General features: G+C 36.6%; 1 protein-coding gene across 1 annotated transcript in view; it reads right to left on the bottom strand.

The window, feature by feature from the left end:
• The window catches only part of DGKI (diacylglycerol kinase iota), a 419,283-nt gene that overhangs the window by 40,588 nt on the left and 364,440 nt on the right, over positions 1 to 14,255 (bottom strand). Inside the window, 1 exon segment of the mRNA XM_072762958.1 lies at positions 7,817 to 7,842. Coding sequence (XP_072619059.1) covers positions 7,817 to 7,842 — 26 coding nt within the window.

The raw sequence follows: 14,255 nt of genomic DNA, 5'->3' as shown, positions 1-14,255 counted from the left end.
AAATAACAGTAACAATCTAACTCTTTTTATAAAGCTAGATTTATCACACATGCTCTGTAAAATAGGAAGGAAAATGGGAGCCCAATCACATGGATGACCATGGACACAAAAATTCTAAATAGAATAGGAACAAACTGACTCCAGCAATATATAAGGGAGATTAATATAATAACCAATTTGAATTTATCTCATGCATATGGTATTGCTTTCTACTAGACAATGACATAACACCAAAGAAGAAAAATCATTATCTCAAAAGATGAAGAAAAAAGTAGTCTGTAAAATTCTAATGCCTGTTGAATTTATCACATTTGGATGAAAAGGAAAATCCTGAAGATACTATCTGCAAAACAACCAGCATCACCAGTGCTGTTCACCACACTTACTGGTGACTTGTGGTTTGCAGTCACTTTGAGATCAGAAACAAATTGATGATGCCACTATTCAATCTACTATCTCTACTTCTATTCAGTACTGTTCTGAAGGTTCTAATCAGCATAGAAAGGACCAGAAAAAATATATAACAAAGTATAATCATTGGAAAGAACGAAACAAAATTATCATTACTTGCAGATGATAATGCCTCTGCAGAATTTCTTCCTCACAACAGACCCTTCAAGTAAAGTTTATGAATTTAAAAGTTTAGCCGGAATCTTGACCTAAGATTTTGAAGCAAGAACCTTGAAACAAGATTCTAAAGTGAATTTCATTCTACTATGCCAACAATGATCACTTAGAAAATACAATTTTTAAAATATAAAAGATCACCAAAAACTGTAAAGTACCTAGGACTTTATTTAAAACTGACAGTCAAACCCTTCATGAAGAAAATTATGAAATTCTATGGGCAGGCATTCTAAAAAAAAAAACAAAAAAACCCCAAAAACAACAACAACAACAAAAATTAAATGTAAAGAGATTGTTTGAGATAGACACGTTGTTGTAGTATCAATTGTCTTTATACTGATTTATAGATTCATGCAATTTCCATGAAAATTACAACACAAAACTTGATAAAATGATTCTAAAATACATAGGCAGGAACAAAGGTCCAAATACAATTCAGACATTGTTGAAGAAGAACAAATTTTAGAGTACGTGCTCTCCCAGATAGCAAGATTTATACCAAAGTTAGAGCAATTTAAAAAATCATTGTAAAAGAATTGACATACAGATCAATAAAATAGAAAAGAGAATCTAGAAATCCACATATAGGGGAAGGCTTTTCAAGTCAGTGAAAGAAATAAACAATAATGACTGGTTATATATATGAAAAAAAATCAAAATAAAACTGGATCTTTACCTCTCATCAAGCCACAAAATCATTTCCAAAATAATGAAGACACAATTGCAGTTTAATACTATGAAAACAGTAGAAGAGATAACGGGACAATATCCTTAGGATATTCTAGCCTATGAAAGGACTTCTTTAAGAACATACCAAAGCTAGATACCATAGAGAAAATATTAATAGGGCAGCCCCGGTGGCTCAGAGGTTTAGCTCTGCCTTTGACCCAGGGTGTGATCCTGGAGACCCGGGATCAAGTCCCAAGTCAGGCTCCCTACATGGAGCCTGCTTCTCCCTCTGCCTGTGTCTCTGCCTCTTTCTTTCTTTATTTCTTTCTTTCTTTCTCTGTATCTATCATGAATAAATACATAAAATTTTAAAAAATATATTAGTAATTTGTTTACATTAAATTAAAGAATACCTATTCCTCAAAAATGTTTGGAAAGATAAACCACAAACTGGAAAAAAATTGCAACACGCCTATCAACAAAAAACCTTTACCTAGAATCCGTAGAGATGTTTACAAATCATTAAGAAAAAGAAAACCTAGTGGGAGATAAACGAGCAAAAGAAATAAAGCAACATTTCACAGAAAAGTAAACACAAATGGCTTATATGAAAAATGGTTAATCTGACGTGTAATCATTTAGCACAAATTAAAACCCCAAGATAACATTTGACACTCCCACCAAATTGGTAAAATATTTTTTCATTAGTTAACATCAAGTGTTGGCAAGGATAGGGGTCAATGGGAGCTCTGACTAGAGTTGTGAGAGTAAATTAGAATGATTATTTTGTAAAACAACTTGTCATGATGTGATAACTTACACAGATATATAACCTACCACCTAACTATGCCATCCCCAGGCTTAATCCCTAGAAGAATGCATACATACGGAAGCCAGAGGAGTTATGAAAAAGAATGTTCATGATGATATTGTTTACAATAGCAAACAAACAAAACCAAAAAACCCAGTCTGCACAAATATTCATCAGAGTTTGGATATATAAGTTGTTTTATATTCATACAATAGAATACTATACAACATGGAAAATTAATGAAATAAATGTACGCAACAAGGCACTTAACAAGAATGTTCATAATGATATTGTTTACAATAGCAAACAAACAAAACCAAAAAACCCAGTCTGCACAAATATTCATCAGAGTTTGGATATATAAGTTGTTTTATATTCATACAATAGAATACTATACAACATGAAAAATTAATGAAATAAATGTATGCAACAAGGCACTTAACAAGGATGTGTCACAAAAACATTCCGAACAAAAGAAACACAGAAGAATTTACCACAGGGTTCGATTTATGAGAGTTCAATATAAGCAAATCTCTATACATATAAAGACACATATCTGGAATACACACACACATTCATATGTGGAATATGTGTATATGTAGTAAAATGATCACAAGAAACAAGGAAATTCTTTAAAAAGCATAACAGAGGTATCTCAGTGGGAGAGGGAAGAGAATGTAAACAGAAAGGGAAATATGAAGCTTCTAGATGACTACCAATGTTTTATTTCTTAGGCTGGGGGCTGGGCATGCCATAGTTCCTTTTGGTTATCATTTGAACTAAGCTGATAAATTTTGTACATTTTTATGAATATTATCTATGTCAGTAAAACTGCATGCGTATATGTTTACATTGGAGGAAAAAAACGTCTATGATGTTTGAGCCAAGAGATAGTTATTGATATATTAAAGAGTGGTAGGCCACCCAATAATGTGTTGTTTTCTGTTTTTTTGGGTTGTTTTTTTTTTCTTGCCTAACCTCCTGCAAAGTAAAACTGCCTCCAAGTCTGATTCTGGACCCTTTGGGGACTTACTCTAGTGACTGTGGTCCTTAAAATTTTACTTCCAGATGCCTGCTACTCCCATCCTTGTCTACTGTGTTACTATTGCAACGAAAAAGCCACCATATAATGCAAGAACCATTATTGCCGACCGGTCTAGGAGCGAGGACAGGAAGGGGGTGCCTGCTTCAGACATCCAGGGGAATCAGAGTGTTGGCACTTCCTTGTGAGAGATTCAGTGACTGTCCTGTATTTTGTAAGTGAGCAGACATTAGTTGGAAGATGACCCTCTGCGAATGCACTGGTGGAGGAGCAGCAGCACAGGGGCATTCTCAGGGGTCCCCACAATAAGGTGGCCAAGATGACAAAACAGAATCTGAGAGCTCAAGCAGAGCAGCCTGGGCACAGGAGTTATGCTCCTGGAGCAATTTAAATGATGAGGTGATAGGCTCTAAATGCAGGGGAAACTCCTAGGGCAGGGCAATCAATCACTGCCAGGCTTATCTTTTGACAAGGGGTAGGACTCCAGCTTGCAGCTGTAACATTAAAATGTAATGTTCCCACTGGGATTTGGTGTGGCAGGTTTCCCTGAAGCTTCGGTTTCACTCAGTTAACTAATTATGAGAGAATGTGACATTGGTATTTGCTTTTTCTACAGGGACAAATCATTCCCAGCAGGAGAGACAGGTTGTTATTTTTGTTCTGTTTTGTTTTGTCATTAAAAAGAGATTACTTACACAGTAGTAAATAAACTCTTGTTAGAGGGAATTTTTTTTCTTTATAATTCTATTCACCTTAATTCTGACAATCATTTCTTTTGTTTTCCGGAGATGTGGTACATGAATGAGCAAGAGATGGGTTTGAGGGCAGCCCCGATGGCGCAGCGGTTTAGCACTGCCTGCAGCCCAGGGCATGATCCTGGAGACCGGGGATCGAGTCCCACATCGGGCTTCCTGCATGGAGCCTGCTTCTCCCTCAGCCTGTGTCTCTGCCTCTCTCTCTCTAGCTGTGTCTCTATAAATAAATAAATAAAATCTTAAAAAAAAAAGGACTGGGTTTGAAAATTAACTCTAGCTATGTGATCCTAAGCAAGTTATTTAAGTATCATGAACCTTTTGCCTCCCACTAAAAAATAGATGGTAAAATGTCTACTGTGTACTATTTGTTAAAGATGAGATGAAGTAATATAGTTGAAGTATTTTTAGCACAGTGTGTCTGCATCAAAAGTGCTCAAAAATGTTAGCCTTTATTCTTAATGACTCTGATACTATATAAACCAATAGGAACATTTTATATTTCACTTATGCCTTATATGGTCAGTTTCCTATATGATGCCACATGTAATCATGAACTGTATTTTTACTTCGCCACTATAAGCTGCATTGTGCATTAACCATTTTACTCTTCCTTACCCAGATGTTCAAAGGTTTCCAATGAAAACACAGTATTTATTTTTTTTAATTTTTAAAGATTTTATTTATTTATTCATTCATGAAAGACACACAGAGAGAGGCAGAGACACAGGCAGAGGGAGAAGCAGGCTCCATACCGGCAGCCTGACATGGGACTCGATCCTAGGTCTCCAGGATCTCGCCCTGGACCAAAGGCAGGCGCTAAACCACTGAGCCACCCAGGGACCCGAAAACACAATATTTAATGATAACATTGAAGGAAACAGTTTCTATCTCTCCTTCTCCCCCAGGACACCTTTTAACTTTTCAAAGACAGTGTCCAATGCTGAGCAAACATCACAAGTAAACTCACACTTCCTCATCCACTGCCTGGACGATAATAGCATTGTGTTTGGGGTGCTTTTAGCAAACTGGAAAATGATTTCACAGATGATCTCCCCTTGAACTCATAATCCCATGAGGTAGGCATGGTAGATATGATGATCTCCACTTTACAGATAAGGAGGTGGGAGGTAAGAAAGGGTAAATGACAGAGCCATAATGTTCAAGCCTATTTTCTATGAAAAGTAATCTGTGGGAACTGAGAATGCTGGGCATATTGGACTTTCGAAAATTAGATTTTCTCAAGAACAAAGTCTGTTTTGAAGTTAGCCAGAGCAACCGTTATTAGAGAGAAAAGTAAGATCACTGGTAGTAAGTTAACAAAATAAAAAGTCAAGAGGCATGGGGCGTTATATTCCAATGTCACAATCCATTTGCCCAATGAACCTCAATTTTTCTATCAAGTTTGAGAAAAGAAAACTGTTACTTCTTGCCATTTTTAAAAGCACACATATTGCAATATCATTATCATGTATAAATGTAAGCTTGATAGAATATTCAGGAGATTTAATGTGAACCACAGAAAATATGAGAACCTAAAAATGTATAAGCAGGAGGAAACATATTTTAAGTTCTAGTAGAAAATCTTGTTGATAAAAGAAAAGGTTAAGAATATTTTCCTTTTCCTTGGGTTAAGAATACTTTTCCCAAGTATACATGGGCTAGAAGATGATGGAAAATTAATAAGATTAGATAAATCAGCACTGTAATTTCACCTTATATATTCAAGTAGTTTTTGGAAGTTGTAGAATCGACGAAGAATCATGGACATGTAATAACTTTTGAAGCCATGAAAATATAAAAGCCCTCAAATTTGGATAATATTTCCTTAACTAATCACATATACTAGTTCTTAAAATAATTAATTCTGAAGTGCTATTCATACTGAGCAAGTCTTTCTGGTGATAGTCATTTTTCAAGGATTTCCAAGGATGCCATCACTTGCTCACTGATAGCTCATAACCCCTTAAGAATTCCTAGCGAACTACAGAATAACAATTCAGAAGTCCCCTACACACTCCTTTGTTAGGAATAGGGGATAAGTCTAATAGATTCGAAGGCTAAAGCAAACAAAAGTCATTTAGGAGAACCCTAGATCGAAATAAAAACGAAACACGTTTTGAGTCAATGGAAATTAGAAGCCCAAGGATCTCTAAACACACAATAAAAAATCTAGTCAGACCAACAATGATGAGCAAAATAGTATACCGTAATAGGGCATCATTAGGTGGTTGGTTACCCAATTCTGACTTAATAGGTTTAAACATGATTTGCCTATGATCCTCAGGGATGTGATACATCTTCATTTCAATATTACGAGAGATCTTATGATATGGCACGATATCCAAAAACCCCCTCTCTTTGTCCTTAATTCATTCACTTAATAAACATTTGGTGAATGTTTACTGTTTGTTAGGATCTATATCAAAGAACTCACAGCCCAGCATGGTAGACAAGCAAATCAAGCATCAAATTTACTATTAAATTCTAGAAGAAAAATTTTTCATGCAAATGGTAAGTGGATCAGAGAGCTCTCAGGGAGGATGAAATGATTAACAAGGTCTCAAATGGTAAATGTAAACCATGTATATCACAAAAAGGAATAGTTCTGTCACAAAGAACAGCATGGATAAAAGCAGGACACAGGAAACATGGTGAGTTTCCGAAATTAGTTGCAATATACTGCATGGCTTGCGCATTCAGAAGGGGGAAAAGATGCCATAAGAAGCAATAAGCAGTAGCAATAAACAAAGATTCCATCAGTTAGGATTTCCATTCCACATTAAAATACAATAGTGGAAACCTGAATACAACGACTGATCTTTTGATAAGATTTCAACCCTTAGGCAATGGGTGCAGATTTTTGCCACAGAACAGACAATGTAGTGCTATCCAAGGATACAGAGAACTAGAGGATAGAAAGCTAGGGTATGGATAGCAGTTTTAAGATAACTTTAAAAGTCCAAATAAGACATGGAGAAGCCCTAAGCAACAGCATTGGGGATGGAAAAGAGAATAGAGATAAAAGAAATACAAAAACCAGAGTTAATAAAATTTAATGACCGAATAGAATAAAGGGATGAAGAGGGAAGCTTATAGCAGCTTTCATGCGTTGTATTTAGCTGGCTGAATGCAAAATGGTGCCCTTCACTAATTAGGGATGGCATGACAAGGAATGCCAGTATTACTCAGAGTCCTACTATCTTCCCACCACTTCCTTCACCACTAGACTCATAAAGCTCCTGGAGGGGGAAAATTATGTCACGTACCACATGTGTTTGCACATAGTTCCTAATATTGTATAACATGATTACGTAGTATAATGGACCCATTGTAGACACTTAAAGTGTACATTTTTTGAATGACTGACTGAATAAATGAACTCTAAAAGTTGGATGTGACAAAACTATATATTTTATCCTTTGAATAAAATAACTGTGTCTTAAATGTGAATAACTCACCTTAGCTGGGTAACAGTTAATACCTCTACGGATTAGGTTCATTTCAGACTTCTAGTACTTTTAGCAAATTCCAACATCCAATCTTGAAGAAACTTTTGGGAATGTCTACTACAAACTCTCATTTTAAAGATGAAAATCTGTGATCCAGAGAAGTTACACAGCCAGCCCCAAGTCACAGAAAGTATCCAGTGATGGGTCATAAATCAGGCAGATACATTAAGCTTCATAATATTTGTCAACCAAATTGGTTATAATAGATTGGAAGACAAGACATCACATTTAGCTAGGATGCATTGAATTTTTAAAAGTGCATGACACTCCACATGAAAAAAAAAATATATTAGACCAATGTCTTAGAAACATTTCCTTAAATAATTCTTTCTTCTGACAATGAAATGTAAGGAACGGAGCTCAACTTTTAATCTTGAATTAGCATAAGTAGACAGATTCTTACCGTGATCTTCTGAAGAGACTGGTGACCTAAAACGAGATAATAAACATGATAAATGTTTTGTAAATAATACTGATAATTACAAATACAATAATGATCAAGAATAATCTCCTAGGAATATTACCCCCCAAATTTAATTAAATACAAAGTCAATATAGTAGACAGTGTAATTAATTTGTTGGTCACATGGTATTTTCTAATTGATCACTCCCAAAGATTACCTTGATTGGTTGGGGTTAATAAAATTTCAGTCTACTGCACAGTGTCATGGGACTGCAATGAACTTAAGTCTGGATTTATCACACACAAATAGAAAAGTCATAGAAATGTGATAATGGATGGAATGCTGTGATGTCACCAAAGGCCAAGCCTTCAGAGAAAATACCAGGGATATAAATAAGCACTAGATTGATTGTGTGCAAGTAAAAAGAAATCTACTTGGACAGTAAAAAATGAGGCAGAAGTAAAACAAATGATATGTACCCTTATCATTATTGTTTTTTGTTTTCACTATTCGTGGAATTTAAGGTTTAAGTGAGCATGACATAGAACCTCTTTGTACTGACCTCATAGCTCTAAACCTTTAAGAACCAGGATGAGGCAAGAGGGTGATCATTGGGGTCCCACAGAACTTTTAAATATGGATGACTTCTGCAGCTCCAATTATGTTAGGAAGACACTGATGAAGCATCTTATCGACCCTTTCTCAATAAAAACCTTTCTTTCTTCCTCAGCTGGCCACTGATTGAGTTACTCTGAGCAATACAGATTCATCCTTGAGGATGAATTTCCCTCAAGCTTGAAATATACGGTCTTAAAAAAAAAAGAAAAAAAGAAAAAGAAAGATACAGTCTTGACTCTACCATATTATTCTTTCCTTGGGATAAAGGGAGGTGTATAATTCTGTACTAACAGGTGATAGAATTTTGCAGGGAAAGGCAAGAAACCAGGCAGGAGGCATCCTCTCTTCTACATGATCAGCCTGCTGAGGTCCACAGCAGGAAGATGACCAAAGAGAAAAGCAAGAGTTTAGTAACATACCCATTTGCATAACTCGTGTCGGGGCAAGAATGATTCCATGGAGGCACAGTGGTTAAAGGAAGATTTTAGCTACTTTGGGATGCTTGAGAATGCTTTACTTTATTTACTGCTCAGTAATATTTTTGTTCATTATGTAAGTGATGAGTAAGGTGTAAGGACACAGCAGTAGTGGTGGGAAAGATAGTTGCAAAGTGTCGAATCATTTCAACCTTACAAGTTTCTTCAAGTGAACTTTTGCATGTGAAAACAACAGAGGGTCCCAAGCTTTGGTAGGGAGAAAACTGGCATCAGGGTGACGGACACAGGGAGCACCGAGAGGGAACCTGCCATGAGCTAAGTCGCTAAGTCATCTCCACAGAGTCCACTGCTTGAGAAATACCACTTGGCCTCCCCAGGTGAAGCCAATCTGTGTTCTCTTCGGGATTTCCCTCTTTCACGCTATCACACACCAGTCTTCCCCACTGAGTTGTGAACAAATAGAAAACTAGGACTATTTCCTACATGGTACAGAATGGGCCCCTGATTAAAATTTGTTGAACTGAATAATTAATGTCAGCACCACCACAGTGTTGCTTAGGCTCAAACATATTCTGGAGGGTCTCAAAAAAATCATCATGTCACCTTCAAACCTTCTGCAAACCAGGTTTGCCAGGTCCTAGGACAACCATGACAGAAGGGCCTAGTGAGTGAGACAAGTTCCAGAATAAGGATAATGGGAGCACTCTCAGAATCAAAAGACATCCAATACACCCAGCAACAGAGACCCACTATCTGCCTTAGTGGTTAGGAAAAAGAAGGGGGAGACAGTGCTGAATTGAGGTAAATAGGATCGAAAGGTGAGTCTAATGAGAAATATGTATTTAAAATAAGATAATTTCTTAAGATGCTTAGGGCATAAAAAGAAGTCAGCAACAAGGTAACATCTTTAGCCCTCGTGTATTCTGATGGGAATTAAGCAATAAGAATTGTTGGACTGTTGGCAATTAACTTCTACAGGAACAAAGAAAAATCCATGCCAACAGACGACTAAATGTCTCAGGTAGAAGGCTTGTAAAGCAGGGCTTTTGGTGCCTTTCTGTGAAAGCAAAGAACTAATATTAAATCTGAAAAATTCCAGATGGCTTCGTTCAAGTCCCAAGGGGATGCTATCGTCCAGGCAGTGGGAAGAACTATCAATTTCAGAGTGTTTTCTGAAGATTAGTCATGTTGAGTTTCTGTGCTGAATGTCTCCCACACGCCTGGATTTGTGGAATTTTAAGACATATGGAGTATTTCAATCCTCACTCAGTATTTCACCTTTCACTCTAACGAGTCACTAAATTATACTACTGAGACATGCACATCATCCATTATTGCTGGAAATGGGCATAAAAAGTTTTACAGAACTTAGCTCAGGAGAGAGGAAAATTCATGCGATCAGCAATAGAAGTAGTTATTTTTAAAACAGAGTGGTTGAACCCCAGGAACAGATAATCTTCTTCAACCTGACAACTGAGGAATGCAGGAAAGTTCACTCTTATTCCTCCCACTGCACCTGCAAGACTTGTGGTTCTGTTCCAGACTGTTTATTTCTCCTCCACGTACACTTTATCTTGGGGATAGCATCGCTCTCATAGTGCAAACTATGACTATCATTCAAATAACTCCAGGATTTAGAGTTCTTACCTCTTTCCTCAGTACTAGTCTTTTATGACAGTCTATAGAATATTTATACTTGATTTTACTTAGTTTCATTTGTTTTGTGGTTCTTAAAAAACATTTTTATTTGCATTTCATTCAAATTCAGCAAAGTGAAAAAGCAGAAACAAAAACTCATGTCCTTAGATTTCAAAATCTCTCTCCCATTTTAAATCTATTTATGTTGATTCAAACCTACATAATAATTATTTGAGACCCTATTAGGTACCAGGCCCTACACCTTGTGATGAGGATACAGAGATGAACAAGATACCGACTTTAAGGACCTCAGTCTAGTGAAGGAGAAAAATAGATAAATAAAAGGATTATACTGAAAAAAGTATAATCATCAAAACATGTGTGAAGTAAAGAGGGAACAGGAGATAGAGAGACCCATTCTATTCCAGAAGAGTGAAAGAAGACTTCAGAAAGCAAGAACCATGTGAGCTGGGCTTGGAAGGAAATGCAGAAACTTGTTAGGTAAATAAGAAAGGAAAAGAATCTCAGGCAGAAGGACAGGCATATGACAAGGAATCTGGGTAGGAAGTTTTATAATACGTTATCAAGCAGATGAGTAACTCAGTGTTGCTAAAATATAAAGGAGTAATAAGTTAGGCCTGGAGACAGAAGAGGCAGGAGCCATTTCATACATGGCCTGACAGGCCATTTTGAAGCACTGGTAATTTACCTCCTAAGCTAAATGAAGTGAGTTTCCAAAGCAGCGAGGTCATACATTCTCATTGGTGCTTCTCATCAGGCAGGCTGTGCAGAGTGGAATAAAAAAAAAAAAAAGCAAGAATAAAGGTGGAAGATGAGTTAGAAACTATTACTGCAAAGCTTCTGCTCTTCTCTTTGAAATTCATGAAAAGCAACAGGGAGGGGGGAGCCTGGTGGCTCAGAGGTTGAGGGTCTATCTTTGGTGCAGGGTGTGATCCTGGGGTCCTGGGATTGAGTCCTACATCGGGCTCCCTGCATGGAACCTGCCTCTCTCTGCCTCTCCCTCTCTTTCTCTCTCTCTCAAATCAATCAATCAATCAATCAATCATCTTTTTTTTTTTTTTTAAGGCAACAGGGAGAATAAGAAAACAGAAAAGGAACCATCGTCTTTGACTAAGCCAGAAGATGCTCATAAACCAAAATCATCTTTAAAAAAGAGCTACCAAGTAGGGGGAAAATTCGACCACGTTTCAGAAAGACAAGGAGAGCATATTTTGATCTCAGTCAACTCAAAAGATATGAGCTACACTGTGCAGCACAAAATCTGGCAGAAAGCCCTCTGCTCTGAGCCAGGTGTCCTGTTAGTCAGAAGTAGAATCAAATGCCAGAGGATAGCGCTGCTAAAAAGAAATTGAAAACAGACCCAAAGTCAAGCTTCCAGAAACACACCAACCCACTATCCCTAATTATCCGTTCCAAACTAACAGTTCCAAAAAGAACTCCTCCAAAACAAATATGAGTAATGAAGAAAAGACAGCATGATATCCACACGAAAATACTCCAAGAAGAAAGCAGGATAAGGATCTGCTGACAAACAAAACTTAAGGTGGGAAGTACACTAAAAAGATGATGGCAGGGGGTAGGTAAAACTATTAACAGATCTCCATAAAATTTTAAAATGGAAAAAGGGAAGGAGGGAAAGGAGGAAGGAGTAACGGATGGAATAGAGCCTCTGTGAACAGAAACATAAGGAAGAAATATAATGATTATGAAATAATCCTACCACTCTAGCAGAAGAAAAGAGCAAAAGTTGGTCCAGAATATTTGAACAGGTAAATTATAGAAAAAGCTTGAGGGCTCTTTCCACTGTGTCACCACTGCACTAGGAAAAGGATATTAAGAGGAGGTAAGAGATGAATAATAACTACAAATATATTAAGATATAAGCCATTCATTTATTCCTCTATTCAAATAACTGCTTTGTGGAAATGTCTTGCTGTTTTTCCACTTTGATTTACTTCTCTGTGAATTTTTTTTTTTTTTGCTTTTTAAGTTTTTTCAAAAACTCCAGTTAGTTAACATACAGCATCACGTGAATTTCAAGTATACAGATATAGTGACTCAACAATTCCATATATCACCCTGTGCTTATCATGACAAGTGCACCAACTGATCCCCATCACCTCTTTTCCCCATCAACCCACTCACCACCCCTCCTGTATCCATCAGTTTGTTCTCTGCAGTTAATGTCTGTTTCTTGATTCTTGCCCCCCCTTTTATTCTCCCTTTGCTCATTTGCCTTGTTTCTTAAATTCCACACAAGTAAAATTATATGGTATTTGTCTTTCTCTGACTGGCTTATTTCACTTAACATAAAACTCTCAGCACCATCCATGTTGTTGCAAATAGCAAGATTTCATTCTTTTTTATGACTGAATAATATTCCTCTGTGTGTGTGTGTATGTGTGTGTGTATACCACTCCTTTATTCATTCATCTATCAACAGACACTTGGGCTGCTTCCATAGTTTGGCTATTGTAAATAATGCTGCATTTATCCTTTCAAATTAGTATTTTTGTATTCTTTGGGTAAATACCCAATAGTTCGATTACTGGATCATATGGTAGTTCTATTTTTTACTTTATGAGGAACCTCCATACTGTTGGCCAAGTGGCTGCACCAGTTTGCGTTTCTACCAACAGTCACTGTGGTTTTGATTTGTATTTCCTGATGGTGAGTGATGCTGCCCATCTTTTCATGTGTCTGTTGTTGGCCATATAGATGTCTTTAGTGGAGAAATATCTGCCCTTATCTCTGTCCATTTCTAAATTAGCAGATTTGTTTTTTGGGTGTTGAGCTGTATATGTTCTTTATGTATTTTTAATACTGAACTTTTATTGGCTATGTCATTTGTAAATATCTTCTTCCATTCCATAGGAAGCCTTTTAGTTTCATTGATTGTTTCCTTTGCTGGGCAGAAGCTTTTGATTTTGATGTAGTTTATTTTTGCTTTTGTTCCCCTTGCCTGTGGAGACAGATCTAGAAAAAAGTTGCCACAGCAAATGTCAGAGAAGCTACTGTGTTCTCTTCCAGGATTTTTATGGCTTGAGGTCTCACATTCAGGTCTTTAATCCATTTAGAATTGATTTTTGTATATAGTATAATAAAATGGTCTGGTTTTCTCAACACCATTTGTTGAACAGATTGTCTTTCTCCCACTGGATATTCTTTTCTGCTTTTCTGAAGATGAATTGACCATGTAGTTGTAGGTTTATTTCTGGGTTTTCTATTCTGTTCCATGGATCTATGTGTTTGTTTTTGTGCCAATACCATACTGTTTTAAATTCTACGGCTTTATAAAATAACTTGAAGTATGAAATTGTGGTGCTTCCAGCCTTGTTTTTCTTTGTTAAGTTTGCTCTAGCTATTGGTCTTTTGTGGCACCAAACAAATATTAGAATTATTTGTTCTAGCTCTGTGAAAAATGCTGTTGGTATTTTGATAGGGATTGCATTAAGTCTGTAGATTGCTTTGTGTAGCATAGATATTTTAACAATATTTATTCTTCCAGCCCATGAGCATGGTATGTCTTTCTATTTCTTTGTGTCATTTCAATTTCTTTCATCGGTGTTTTACAGTTTTTAGAGTATGGTCTTTCACCTCTTTGGTTAGGTTTATTCCTAGGTGTCTTATTTTTGGTACAACTGTAACTAGGATTGTTTTCCTAGTTTCTTTCTGTCACTTCACTATTGGTATATAGAAATACAACAGATTTCTGTACATTGAT

This window comes from Vulpes vulpes, chromosome 7, assembly GCF_048418805.1.
Source record: "Vulpes vulpes isolate BD-2025 chromosome 7, VulVul3, whole genome shotgun sequence".
Taxonomy (NCBI): Eukaryota; Metazoa; Chordata; class Mammalia; order Carnivora; family Canidae; genus Vulpes; species Vulpes vulpes.
The sequence above is the reverse complement of the archived record's forward strand: the minus strand, read 5'-3'. Positions and strand labels throughout refer to the sequence as shown.